Source organism: Piliocolobus tephrosceles, chromosome 7 (genome assembly GCF_002776525.5).
Source record: "Piliocolobus tephrosceles isolate RC106 chromosome 7, ASM277652v3, whole genome shotgun sequence".
Classification (NCBI taxonomy): domain Eukaryota; kingdom Metazoa; phylum Chordata; class Mammalia; order Primates; family Cercopithecidae; genus Piliocolobus; species Piliocolobus tephrosceles.
In genome coordinates, this window is record NC_045440.1 from 68,098,502 (window position 1) to 68,112,456 (window position 13,955).

Sequence of the window (13,955 nt, forward strand, 5' to 3'; positions counted from 1 at the left end):
GCTCGGCCTCCGCCATATTAAAGGTAGTTGGAGCTATAACGGTGGGATGTGGAGGGCAGAAAGTGTTTTTGTGTGGGTGTAGGTACCTTAAATGAGATAAGTTTGTCGAAAGACTAAAAGGTAAGGCCGTCTGTTGTACAACTTGAGCTAAAAGTCGTTTTGGAAGCTGGTTGAGAGGAAGGTAAACATGGCATTCCAGTTTACTTCAAGATGACTCACTGCACATGCGTAAAAGCTAACGGGCTCGTGGTGGCTTGGCACTTAACTTGCAGATGGGCTTTTTCTATCGATGCGAGGAGGCAGTGGGTACTCCTTGATTGCTATTGTCATGCCTTTTTGGGCGTCGGTAAAAGTTAACATCTACATGTGTATAATGTGCCATTACTGATCTGAAAATACCCAGTACTCAGTTCTTATAATAGGTTACAGTTAAATCTTTGGCACTGCTGTGAATTATGTGCCATTACTGTTCTGAAAATGTCCAGTACTCAGTTTTTATAATAGGTTACAGTTAAATCTTTGGCACTCCTGTGAACCGCATTTGTCCCCAAAGCGTAATTAATCTCGGCAACTGGTTTGTTTTCTTCCTACAGTTAATACAATGTTTAATTATTTTTAAAATTAGTTTACGTGTTTTAGGTTTTCTTTTTTCTCCATCTCATTCCTCCATCCATGCGAGATTTTAAGTTTCAAGACACAGGGAGCAGGTCTGCGGTCTGCGTTCCTTGTTTTATCTCCTAGCACCTAGCATAGGTGTTCAAAAAAAAAATTTTTTTTTCTTTCCTGAAAAGATAGCATCACAGGCCAGGCGTGATGGCTCACGCCTGTAATCCCAGCACTTTGGGCAGCCCAGGCGGGCGGATCACTTGAGATAGAGAGTTCGAGACCAGCCTGGCCAACATGGTGAAATACCGTCTCTACTAAAAAAATACAAAAAAATTAGACAGGCGTGATGGTGTGCGCCTGTAGACCCAGCTACTCAGGAGGTTGAGGCAGGAGAATCATTTGAACCCAGGAGGCGGAAGTTGCAGTGATCCGAGATCGCACCACTCCAGCCTGTGAGACAGAGCCAGTCTCAAAAAAAAAAGAAAAAAAGAAAAAAGGAAAGATAGCACCACAGCTGTTAACAACCTGGCCACTACGCACCTCTTCCAGCTTCATGTCTCTTTAGTCCCCCCTGAAACTTTTCGTTCTAGCAATGCAAATATCTTTACTTTGGCTTTGCATATGTGGTCAGCATTGCTTGAAATGCTCTTTCCTACATTTTCTGCCTGGGAACTCATATTAATCTTTAAAAATACAGTCCAGTGAGATCGACCACGAACTCTTTCTTGACACTCCAATGACCATTCCTTCCATGATGTCTCTTAAGTCTCTGTAGGTGCTTCTGTAACTGTTACAATGTGTTGTAATAATCAGTTAAGACAAAAACATTAGAATTATCGAATCCACACCACAGCTTGCTGTTTTGGCACTGACTTTCAGTTGAAGAAAATTTGCTTTAAAAGCATCTTACAAAGAAATTTAGGGTAAAATAGTACATTAATACCTACCCTTAGTTCCACTCTCCTGGGAAACTAGAGGTCTCTTTTCTAGTAGTAGCATATGGCCATATGCTATTGTATTGGGGTGAACTGAATAACATGTTGAAAATGGTAAGAAAAGCCCAGGACCCAAGGTTGACGACACTCCTGGGCTAGGATTAACGCCCTGAGAGGTATGCCAACATTTTTCCTCTCACTACCTCCCCATTTTTCTTTCCAGGCTCTGACACTGTTCCCAAGCTGGCTGGTGCATGGGAGGTTGGAGAGGCTGACGTACATTTAGCCTGAGAAGTGGCCCCCACAGTTTAATAGCCCCTGGGCACAGCGGGAGAACGAGTTGTCCAAGTCCCCTGCCAGGGTGCTGGCGAACCGAGAGAGCAGCGGGCAGCTACGCGGCCTCCGGGACAGCAGGGGGTGCTGTCTTGCCGCGCGGCCGCCTGCAGTGGGGGCGGGGCCGCACCCGGCGGTGGGCGAAGGGCGGGCGGAGGGCTGGGCCTGAGGGGCGGAGCCCAGGCCCGGAGGTTTTTCACCCTGTTCCCGCGCCAGGTGGCCGCTGCTACCTCTTCGGTCCGCGACGATCCTGTAGAGCACTGTTCGTCTCCCCGTCTCAGGGAGCCCGCTCCCCGAGTAAGAGCCAGCCGCGGATGGGGAGCGTGAGCTGCGGGGTGTCGTGCGGCATGGTGTGGGTTGAGAGTGGAGAGTCCTGGGGCTGCATTCGCGGCCCGGGAGCGGGGGTAGGGGCAGGGGCTCCCTCGGGCGTAGGTCTTGAGGCAACTAGGCCGGCGACGTGCCGGAGTTATAAGCTTTGGAGTCTGGGGGTGGAAGGGGGGGAAAATTTCTTGTCGGCAGGGGGTCTCATGGCTGCTGGGCGTGGTGGGGGAGGTGCCCGAGTTACGGGTGTAGAGAGTTGGGGTCTCGCGGCCGTCAGGCCGGCACCGTTGACTGAGTTATGAGGGTTGGGGGCGGGAGTTCCTGTGAGCAGGAGTCTTGCAGCTGCCGGGTTCGGGGAGGTGCCGTAGTTACACTGTCCGGATTCCTGGGGTATTGTGGTCGCTGCTGCCCGCGGCGTTGTTGATAGCTAGTTGCCTGACGACGCACTGACGCTTCCTAGTCGGCCACCTCCGGGGCCTGAGGGCGAGCGGTGCCTTGGTTCCCTTGCGAGTTCCCTCCCCAACTGCGAGGCCTCCCCTGCTCCGTCAGGCCTCCCCGGGCGCCTTTCTAGCCCCTCGGTGCTTGTTATTGTTAACGTGGGAGCGCTTGTGCGCACTGCTTTGCTAGTAAAACTTAATTTTCACTGTAGCTGGGATTGTTATTACCGTATTTTCCCCCGTGATTGCCCGACTGCTTGAGCTTGAACCTCTTGTTTCTAACTGCCTTGATTTTAGGAATCTTATGTGGGACTTGAATCCAGTTGTCAATACATGTTATTAATGTAACTCATCTTTTGAGAGAGGCTAACTCTCAAGATTGTAGGATTAAGAAGCTTAACTAGGATTTCGGGGAAGACTAAATTCTGAAGTAAACCACCACCTGTTTCCAAACACCATGGAAAATGCAGGGGCCTAAAAGCAACCAATAGGAATTTGTAAAATGCTAATTTAGGCCTTTTACAAGTTCTTTAGGCTCTATTCTGTGTGAAAGAATGACTTGTCATGTTGACAATTTCCATGGAAGCTACTGAGGTATTTTCTCCATATCATTCTCCCTAGGAGGTTGCTAGCTTTCTGATGATTAAATATCTGCTGAAATGCTCCACAAGGATCAATTTTTTTTTTTTTTTTGTTTTGTTTTGTTTTTGGAGACAGGGTCTCGCTCTGTTTGTACAGGCTAGAGTGCAGTGCACCATCTGGACTCATTGCAACCTCCTGCTTCGACGTTCAAGCAGTTCTCCTGCCTCAGCCTCCTGAGTAGCTGGAACTACAAGTGCGCGCCACCACACCCAGCTGATTTTTGTACTTTTAGTAGAGAAGGGGTTTCACCTTGTTGGCCAGGCTGGTCTCGAACTTCTGACCTTAAGTGATCCGTTTGCCTAGGTTTCCCAAGAGTGCTGGGATTACGGCGCTGAGCCACATGCCCGGCCAAGGTTGGGTCTTCTGCCAGATGGCCTTCTGGGAGGCAGTGGGTGCGTTTAGACAGAGTAAATTGAAACAGGCCACTTTTGGTACAGTTTTTCTCAAATGAAGCTTTCAGACAAATATGATTTAACTGTTACACATTTGAGCAGATTTCAGATTATCCTTTTAACATCATTCTGACTTAGGTTGTGATGTACTTTTCTGAGTGGCAGGCAAGGATGTTTGAGCAAGTGTTTCAGCAATTTGGCATAACCCTAAGGCTAATTTATGTTATTGCCCTTTATCACCATTAAGGGTGTATTATTAGTAGCTGCTGAAAGACTTCAACATGGTTTTATATATTTATTCACTCTCTCTTTTTATCCTGTCTCCCAGCCTCCCTTTCTTTCCCCCAGCAACAGTATTTACATCTTAGCAATATTAGGGAAATTTGTCAAAATTTGGGTGTACCCATGGGAGGAAGTTGCTCATGTGGGTGCCATCTGTCAGGAGAAAGATGGAGAACCTTTCATTCGGTAGATGGATCTCTGGATGGACGAGAAGTGAGAAACATTGTCCTGGTCACTCTGCCCCTCCCTGTCTTCTAAAGCTCTTTCACTGGCCCCTCCCCCCACCCCACAAGTTATCACACTTTGACACCAGTTCTAGGTCCTGTTCCCCCTACTCTAGGGTCTCTTTTTCCAGACAAAACTTCTCCCACAGCCTTAATGATTATTTTATACACTGCTAGATCTTTATTTCCAGCCTGGGTTCTATTCTGAGTTCTAGACATTTTCAGATTGTTTTCTTCATATCTCCAGTGCATCCATTATAGATATCTCACATTCAGCTCCTAAACCCCTGTCAGCCGCTGTGGCAGGGGGCATTATCTTGTCCAAATTTGAGGACAAGGATCATGTTTATATATATACATATATATACATATATACACATATATACACATACATATACATGTATACTTATATACAGGTATATACTTATATATATACATATATACACATATATACATAAGTACATATATACACATATATTTGTTGTTTTGGTTTTTTTTGTTTGTTTGTTTTTTGTTTTTTGAGATAGAGTCTCACTCTGTCACCCATGCTGGAGTTCAGTGGTGTGATCTTGGCTTACTGCAACCTCTGCTTCCCGTTTTCAAGCAATGGTTCAGCCTCCTGCTACGCCCAGCTAATTTTTTATATTTTTAGTAAAGATGGGGTTTTGTCATGTTGGCCAGCCTGGTCTCAAACTCCTGACCTCAAGCCATCTGCTTGTCTTGACCTCCCAACGTGCTGGGATTACAGGCATGAGCCACTGTGCCCAGCCACATTTTATATTTTTGATCACGCCAGCCTCTAGCATAATGTCTTGCTTTAGGAGGGGAGTCATTTTCCATTTCTCATGATCCCATAGTGGGGAGGAAATTTGTACTCCAGTCCTTGAGAGGGAAAAGGATAGGAACAACATTTTCCCATCTTTTTGTGACTGATGAATTTGGGAGAAGGAATTGGGCAAACTCAGTTCTTACTGGGTTCTGTTTATTGGATTTGACTAGACTTAGCAGAACGAGTATGCTCTGGTCTGCTTATATCTATATGATAAGCATAAAGAGCCAAAGGTTAAGATTTAGAGCTGTTGGTATAGATTATGATAACCAAGTATCAATTATTGATGATTTAAATCTCAGCATACTTTACGTTTGCAGGCTCTGTTTTTTTGTTTGTTTTGTTTTTTGAGACAGAGTCTCGCTCTGTCACCTAGGCTAGAGTGCAGTGGCACGATCTCGGGTTCACTCCATTCTCCTGCCTCAGCCTCCTGAGTAGTTGGGACTACAGGTGTCTGCCACCAAGCCTGGCTAATTTTTTTGTATTTTTAGTAGAGATGGAGTTTCACCGTGTTAGCCAGGATGGTCTTGATCTCCTGACCTCGTGATCCGACAGCCTCAGCCTCCCAAAGCGCTGGGATTACAGGCGTGAGCCACCGCGCCCGGTGACAGGCTCTGTTTTTAAGAGGTAAATCTTCATATATGCAAAGACTATAAGGATACAACAATAAACAATAAAAGAATTGATCCTTTTTTTTTTTTTTTTTTTTTGACACTGAGTATTGCTGTATCATCCAGGCTGTAGTACAGTGGCGTGATCTGGGCTCATTACAACCTCTGCTTCCTGGGTTCAAGCCATTCTCCTGCCTCAGCCTCCTGATTAGCTGGGACTACAGAGGTGTGCCACCATGCTTGGCTAATTTTTGTATTTTTAGTGGAGATGGGTTTTGCTGTGTTAGCCAGACTGGTCTCAAACTCGTGACCTCGGGTGTTCCATTCCCCTTGGCCTCCCAAAGTGCTGGGATCCCAGGCATGGGCCACCACGCCTGGCCTGATCTGTTGATTTCCAAGTGTTAGGTTCTCTGTCATACTTTTTATATGCATTCTTTTGCTTTTTCTTCATAGTATACTAGAATAAATGATATTTCCATTTTATAGATTAGGCATAGAGCAGTTAAGGAACATACTTGAGGTCATTCACGTTGAGATCAATAAGTGATGGAAATATATTTCAAACCCAGTTCTTTCAATTAAACTGTTTTCCTGAGAACTGTTTATCATCTACATACTATGTACACAGCTACTGGGGAAATAATACTTGTCCATGATGTCTTGAAAAAAGTTGTAAGTGACTTTATATTGTAGAGTGTCAGAGATATAAATAATCTTATTTAGGTTTCTTTCAGCTGATTTATTTTTGGCAACTTAATCCTTAAATTACAAACTTTCTTACTCTATATTGTACATATGCCATATTTATTAACCCAGTCTCTGTGATTCACCAAGTAATTCTTGAATAATTGTGTAGTTGAAATATGTTTTATGTAAGTTATCACATGCTTTTAGGAGTCAGAAAAAGAAAAATGGCCGTGACATCTGACGTCTAGAAACTGGTATTGCTAGAAACTAGCCTGGCATTCACAGTAACTTTGTGTTTTTCTGTTGAAGATAAACTATTGTACAGAATGTCAACATCAGATAAGGCCACTGTGTGTCTGTGATGGATCAAGACAAAAACATTCCATCATTGTGTCCAAACACAGACAAATGTTGTCCAAGACACAAGATACCAAACATTCCCTTTCTCAGCTGATGTGAATGTCTACTGCTTGTTTACCAGTTACAGCATTAACCTCCCCCTATATTTTAGATTTATTGAGTGATACCATCATAGAATTAACCCCACTTCCAATAGTGTTCAATCCTGAGCAAAACTCCACTTCCTTAAATTAAGCCTTCTCCCAAATCACCCAACACATACAAGTCTTTTCCAATACCCTCTTACCACAATACCACAGGGTTCCCCATGGTGTGTGTTCTCTGTGCATTCCTTAATGCAATGAGTAGTAAATCCAACTTAACTGTAGTAGTTTTCCTGGTGGTCTTTGACTGGAGATCATTACCAGGAGAAGACTCATTAGTGTCTTTGACTCTTTAATATTAAAGTCATTATAATCTAATTGGATTAGATATAGGACAAAATTAGAAGTGATTAGAAATGTACTTATATCTCGGATAAATCTTACGTTTTAGTTATGGCATATGCTATATTTACTATGGTTGTTTAAAAGTATGTTTTATTATTGGTACTTTTTGTACTTTTGAGTACTGTAAGTTAAAATCAGTTCTATAATTTATAATGTTAAATAATTACAGTAAAGATAAATATAAGCATCTATAAATTCAAAAGGGAGATCTTTCACAGCCTGGTTAGACCAACATGTAAATGAACATGTTAATAATTGTTAATAGGTTGTATGGAAACCTTAGTTCCGTGTGAAGGTGGCATGTTACTGCTTTTTTTTCTTTTTAGATAAATGACATTTCTTTCTTTTTTTTTTTTTTTTTAAGACGGAGTCTCACTCTGTTGCCCAGACTGGAGTGGAGTGGCATGCTCTCGGCTCACTGCAACCTCCATCTACCTGGTTCAAGCAATTCTCCTGCCTCAGTGTCCCCTAGTAGCTGGGATTACAGGTTCACACCACCATGCCTGGCTAATTTTTGTATTTTCAGTAGAGATGGGGTTTCGCCATGTTGGCCAGGCTGGTCTCGAACTCCTGACCTCAGGTGATCCACCTGCCTCAGCCTCCCAAAGTGTTGGAATTACAAGCGTGAGCCACTGCCCCCAGCCTAGATAAATGACATTTCTGTTTAAATTCTGTGCAAAATTCTATAGCAAAATATATGCATTATCTCATCATTTTATTCCTTTCAAGACATAGAATATTTAGGAAGATTAGAGGATTTTAGGGATTGATTTTTTTAAACATGATAACTTGTTTGCTGTTGAGTTGTTCAGAATTTTTAGGATTTAGGAAATCTTTGTTTCAGAAAGATTTAGGAAGAATCTTTTGTGACTATTAGCAAATTAAAAATGGCTGAAATAGGCCAGGCATGATGGCTCATGCCTGTAATCCCAGCACTTTGGGAGGCTGAGGCAGGCGGATCATGAGGTCAGGAGCTAGAGACCATCCTGGCTAACACAGTGAAACCCTGTCTCTACTAATAATACAAAAAAATTAGCTGGGCATGGTGGCGGGCACCTGTAGTCTCAGCTACTCGGGAGGCTGAGGCAGGAGAATGGCGTGAACCCAGGAGGTGGAGCTTGCAGTGAGCCAAGATTGCACCACTGCGCTCCAGCCTAGGTGACAGAGCGAGACTCTGTCTTAAAAAAAAAAATGCTGAAATAAGCTGAGTGTGGTGGCTGGCAGTTACAATCCCAGTGATTCTGGTGGCCAAGGTGGGAGGATCACTTGAGCTTAGGAGTTCAAAGTTACAGTGAACTATGATCATGCCACTGCATACCAGCCTGGGCAGCAGAGCGAGACCTCATCTCTAAAAAACAAAAAACAACAAAAGAAATTGGCCAGAATATATCAACTTTTGTTGATTTGAAATATATTTTGCTATAACTATATATGTAAATATATATTTTTTTTTATTTTTAATTTTTTTTTTTTGAGATGGGGTCTTGCTTTGTTGCCCAGGCTGGAGTACAGTGGCATGCTCATAAGCTCACTGTAGCCTTGATCTCCTGGGTTCAAGTGATCCAGTCCTCCTGCCTCAGCTTCCCCAGTAGCTGAGACGACAGGATGCACCACCATGCCTGGCTAATTCTTTTTATTTTTAGTAGAGACGAGATCTTACTATGTTTCCCACGCTGGTCTTGACCTCCTGTGCTCAAGTGATCCCACCTTGGCCTCTCAAAGTGCTGGGATTACAAGTGTGAGCCACCAAGCCCAGCCTAAAGCTACGTTTTAAAATCAGTGTTTCGTTTAGTAGTAAATAATAGCATGAAGTTTACATTAGGTACTGTTTACCAGTTATAAGTTTCAACATATTCTTTTAGGTAAAGCCTGATTTCTACAATTATGTGTGTGTGTATATATATATATATATATATATATATATATTTTACAAATTATTATTGTCCCAAACATTAAGTTCAGTGGATGCTTTTTTTCTTTAACTTGCTTGCGTTTGATATTGTTCACTAGTTCTATTTTGTATCTCTCCTCTTTTCCTCAACTAATTATGCTGATTGGGTTTGTTTCATGTCCCTGTTTTAATTATTATGTAATTATTCCTTCTTTTTTTTTTTTTCCCAGCTTCAATTCTTCTGTCACTCCGTCAAGTGAACATTGGCTGTTGTTTAGTTCTGGGTTATCTCTCTTTTTCCCTGCCTGTGCTCATTTACTGCGGCTTCAACTGTTATCTTTAAAATTCATAGTTAATGTAGTTCATTTTCTTGAATTTGAATCTTAAATTTCTAATCATCTACTGGAAATTTCCAGTAGCACATCTTACTGGCTCCAACTTTTTAACATATGTAAACCAAACCTTTCTAAATCTTCCAACTTGCTCTGACTTACTTCTGTCCAAGGTTCTATCCACATTTAGCTTCCAGGCCTTAAAACATTGATCATCAGTGGCTTCTTTTTTTTCTACGTACCCAATTAGATGCTAACTTTCATGGGACTTTGGAAGATGTGTTTGGAAAAAAATTCTAGGTTAAATGAAGAAAGATTAGTCCTTTCAAAAAATGGTGCTGGAATACTCTATTCATATGCAAAAAAGTTGAGTCTTGACCCTTAAAGATTTGCAAAAATTAACTTTGAATGGATCATAGACTTAAATGTAAGAGAAAAAACTAAAAACTTCTAAAAGGAAACATAAAAGAAAATATTTGTGATCTTGGTTTAGGCAAAGATTTTTTTTTAGCTGGACACAGTGGCTCACGCCTGTAATCCCAGCACTTTGGGAGGCCGGGGCAGGCGGATCACGAGATCAGGAGATCGAGACCATCCTGGCTAACATGGTGAAACCCCATCTCTACTAAAAATACAAAAAAATTAGCCTGGCGTGGTGGCATGCGCCTATAGTCCCAGCTACTCAGGAGGCTGAGGCAGGAGAATTGCTTGAACCCGAGAGGCGGAGGCTACAGTGAGCCGAGATTGCGTTACTGTACTCCAGCCTGGGTGACAGAGCAGGACTCCGTCTCAAAAAAAAAAAAATTTTTTTTTTTAGATAGGACACAAAAAGTACAAACAATAAATTAAAAAACTGATGAAAAAATGGTTAAATTGGACTTGATAAAAATTAAAAACTTTCGGCCGGGCGCGGTGGCTCAAGCCTGTAATCCCAGCACTTTGGGAGGCCGAGGTGGGTGGATCACGAGGTCAGGAGATCCAGACCATCCTGGCTAACATGGTGAAACCCCGTCTCTACTAAAAATACAAAAAATTAGCCGGACGTGGTGGCGGGCGCCTGTAGTCCCAGCTACTCGGAGGCTGAGGCGGGAGAATGGCGTGAACCCGGGAGGCGGAGCTTGCAGTGAGCTGAGATCTGGCCACTGCACTCCAGCCTGGGCAACACAGCGAGACTCCGTCTCAAAAAAAAAAAAAATTAAAAACTTTCACTGTTAAAAATATATCAAGAAAACTTACAAAGCACAAATTGGCAGAAAATATTTTTACAAAGCAAGTTTTGTAAAATAATGCTTTGTAAAAATAAAGCAAGTTTAATAAAGGACTTTTATCAAGTATATATAAAGAAATCTTACAATTTAATGGTAATAAAACAACCTGCTGGGCTTCGTGGCTCATGCCTATAGTCCAAACACTTCAGGAGGCTGAGGCAGGAGTATCACTTGAGTCCAGGAATTGAATGGGTAACATTGAGCTGTGATTATGCCACTCCAGCCTGGGCAACATAGTGAGATCCTGTGTCTGCAATAAACAAACAAATGGAAAAACTATCTGGGGATGGTGGTGCTTGCCTATAGTCCTAGCTGTTCAGGAGGCTGAGTTGGAAGGATTGCTTGAGCCCAGGAGTTCAAGGCAGAAGGTACACTATGATGGCAACACTGCACTCCAGCCTGGGAAACAACGTGAGAGCCTGTCTCAAAAAAAAAAAAAAAAAAAAGAAAAGAAAAGAAAGAAAAGCTAATTTTAACAAAAGGGCAAACCTGAGTAGACACTTTCCCAATGATTATATGTATGGTAAATAAATAGATGAAAAGATGCTCAACATCATAGTTCTCAGAGAAATGCAGATTAAAACCTCACAGAGATGCCACTAAATACACAATAGAATGACTAAGATAAAAATGACTGAAAATATCACACCTTGGCAAGAATGTGTAGAAATTGCAATTGTCATTACAACCCACATACATTCTTATACATTGGAATGTAATATGGTACTTTATACTTTGAGGAACAGTTTAGCAGTTCAGAAATTAGACAACATCTTGACCATATGATCAAAAAATAACATCACTAACGAGGGGCAGGTAAATATCATGTGCCTTCTCTTTGTGACACCTTGAAATTTCACCTAACATATCTGGTGAGAATGCATAATCTAAATTTAGTCATGAAGAAACATCAGGCACACCCCAGATAAGGGATGTTCTATTGAAAAGGATGTTCTATTACACAGGATTATTTTACCTGTGTAAATTGGTAAAAGACAAAAAGATGGTAGAGATAGATATTCCAAATTAAATAAGGCAAAAGAGATACAACAGGGAAATGCAGTCGATACTTAACTTAGATGGGGTCCTGAATTAGAGAAAAATAGGCTCTAAAGGCTGCTATTGAGTCAGTTGAGAAAAGTGGAATGTGGACAATAGATTAAAAAATCAGTGTTACGAAAGTTGATAATTATGTTGAGGTTGTTTAAGAAAATAACCCAATTCTTAAGACACACACACTGAAGAGCTTAGGGGCAAAGGGCTCTGATATATGTACTTTTATTCTCTGAATAATTTTAGAAAAAATTGTGTGTATGGAGAGAATGACCTTGTGTGCACAAGCAAAGGATGAAGCAAGTGGAGCAAAATCTTAATAGGGAATTAATAAAGAATCTTTGTGTGTTCTTGGTATTATTACTGTAACTTCTCTGTAAGTCAGAAATTATCTCCCAATAGTTAAAAACAACTTTTTATTTTATTTATTTATTTAATTTTAAAGTGCTTTGGCTTAAGGATTTAAAGAGCTTTTTGTTTGCTTGCCTTTGTTTTTTGCTGGGGAGGGGGTGTATATGGAGGGTGGTGGTAGTTTTTCATTTTCTTTTTATTTCAGATATTTTAAAGTATATTGTAGGCTTTTTGGGGAAGTTGGGAGAGGCAGTAGGCAGGCATATTTATGATCAGTCTTAAGTTTGAATTTCTCAATTTGATAAGTGAGATTGAAAACTAAATGTGGGCTAAGTCTACATGTTGATAATTAGGCTAAAAATACTGTGATACAGATATGCTCATTGAAATTTTTTTAAAAGAATCTGCAAAATGGCTGATAATTTGGATGAATTTATCGAAGAGCGAAAAGCCAAATTGGCCAAAGACAAAGCAGAGTTGGAAAGTGATCCACCTTACATGGAAATGAAGGTAAACTTAATAATTTTCTTTGAACATGTTTTATTATAATTGTCTATGGAGATTACTCCTGTGTAAATGCAAAACATCCTATTCTATGAGTGAGAATCTTCTGTTTCGTACTATGCTGTCATTCTGGGAGCCTAACTCCAGACAAGATTGCAGTAATTTTGAATGCAGTTTTTATTTTGTGGTGGTTTATATCTCACAGTGTTTCTCTTACCTCTTGTTGAAGAGTTATTTGGTTTATAAAATGATTATGAGACCAGTTCCATTACAAAGAACTTCTGCAACATAAACAGAATAGTTGTAAAAGCAAGTTCTTATGGTCTGTGTGAAAAAATTCAATTTAATTAGTTTAAAAAGTTTTTTTGAAATCTGCAAAAGTGAGTTTATTAATTTATTTCGTACTATTTGTATTTCTTAATACAAATTTCTTAAAATAATTGCTTTTTATTTTTTGAGATAGAGTCTCGCTCTGTTGGCCTGGCTGTAGTGGTGTGATCTCAGCTCACCACAACCTCCGCCTCCCAGGCTCAAGTGATTCTTCTGCCTCAGCCTCATGAGTAGCTGGGACTATAGGTGCCCGCCACTATGCCTGGCTAATTTTTGTATTTTTAGTAGAATTGGGGTTTCCCTATGTTGGCCAGGCTGGTCTTGAAGTCCTGACCTCGAGATCCACCCACCTCGGCCTCCCAAAGTGCTAAGATTACAGGCGTGAGCCACTGCACCCAGCCTAAAATAATTGTTTCTTAATCTGAAAGGCTTTCTTAAAGCTTTCATTGTTTAGGTGAAACTGATTTATCCATTTAGCAAATACTTACTGAGATTGTGTTAGGTACTATGCTAAGCTCTGAGAATACAGCACTGATTAGAGTGTTGTGGCACCTTCTCAGGGCTCAGTGTGTGTAATAAGATACAGCATGTAGTTTAATCTGTGCCATATGGTTCATCATAATGAAAGTCACCATATATATTGGTTTGTTCAAGATGATCCTGGTATACCTGTTGTCCAGTGTTTTTTTCTGGTTTAGCATTTGTCCTGGACAAAGGTATCTTGGCTGAGATGACAAATACTATAGATGTCCTAATTACGATTTTACTTACATGGCTAACATTTATTGAGTACTAGCTATGGACAAGGCATATTCTTAAGAGGTTATATTTCACAGTAATCTATGAGGTAAGTGCTGTTTTTGTAATTTTCCAGATGAGTAAACTGAGGCAAGTTAAGTAATGAGACTAAAGCCAGTAGAGTTGGTGGAACTAGGCTTTGATCCCTGGCAGCCTGGCTCTAGTGCTTGTCCTCGGAACCAGCATAATAGGTTGCCTTTCTTTCATAATAACCTGTCATGTACCAGGAATGCCAAGGACTTTATATGTGTCATTTTATTTAATCATAATATCCCTGTTAA

General features: G+C 41.2%; 1 protein-coding gene across 11 annotated transcripts in view; it reads left to right on the forward strand.

Moving 5' to 3' along the window:
* The first annotated feature begins 25 nt into the window (after positions 1-25).
* Positions 26-13,955, forward strand: part of CSPP1 (centrosome and spindle pole associated protein 1) — a 134,172-nt gene continuing 120,242 nt past the window's right edge. For 7 of the 11 annotated variants that reach the window (XM_023222301.1, XM_023222307.1, XM_023222306.1 and 4 more), the window contains exons 1-2: positions 2,049-2,171; positions 12,444-12,552. In XM_023222301.1, the coding sequence (XP_023078069.1) occupies positions 12,454-12,552 (99 nt within the window). In that variant the 5' untranslated portion in view covers positions 2,049-2,171; positions 12,444-12,453. Of the gene's footprint in view, positions 121-2,041; positions 2,172-5,610; positions 5,629-12,443; positions 12,553-13,955 lie in introns of those variants that run through there. The other 4 variants (XM_023222303.1, XM_023222304.1, XM_026455051.1 and 1 more) reach the window with 4 other exon arrangements.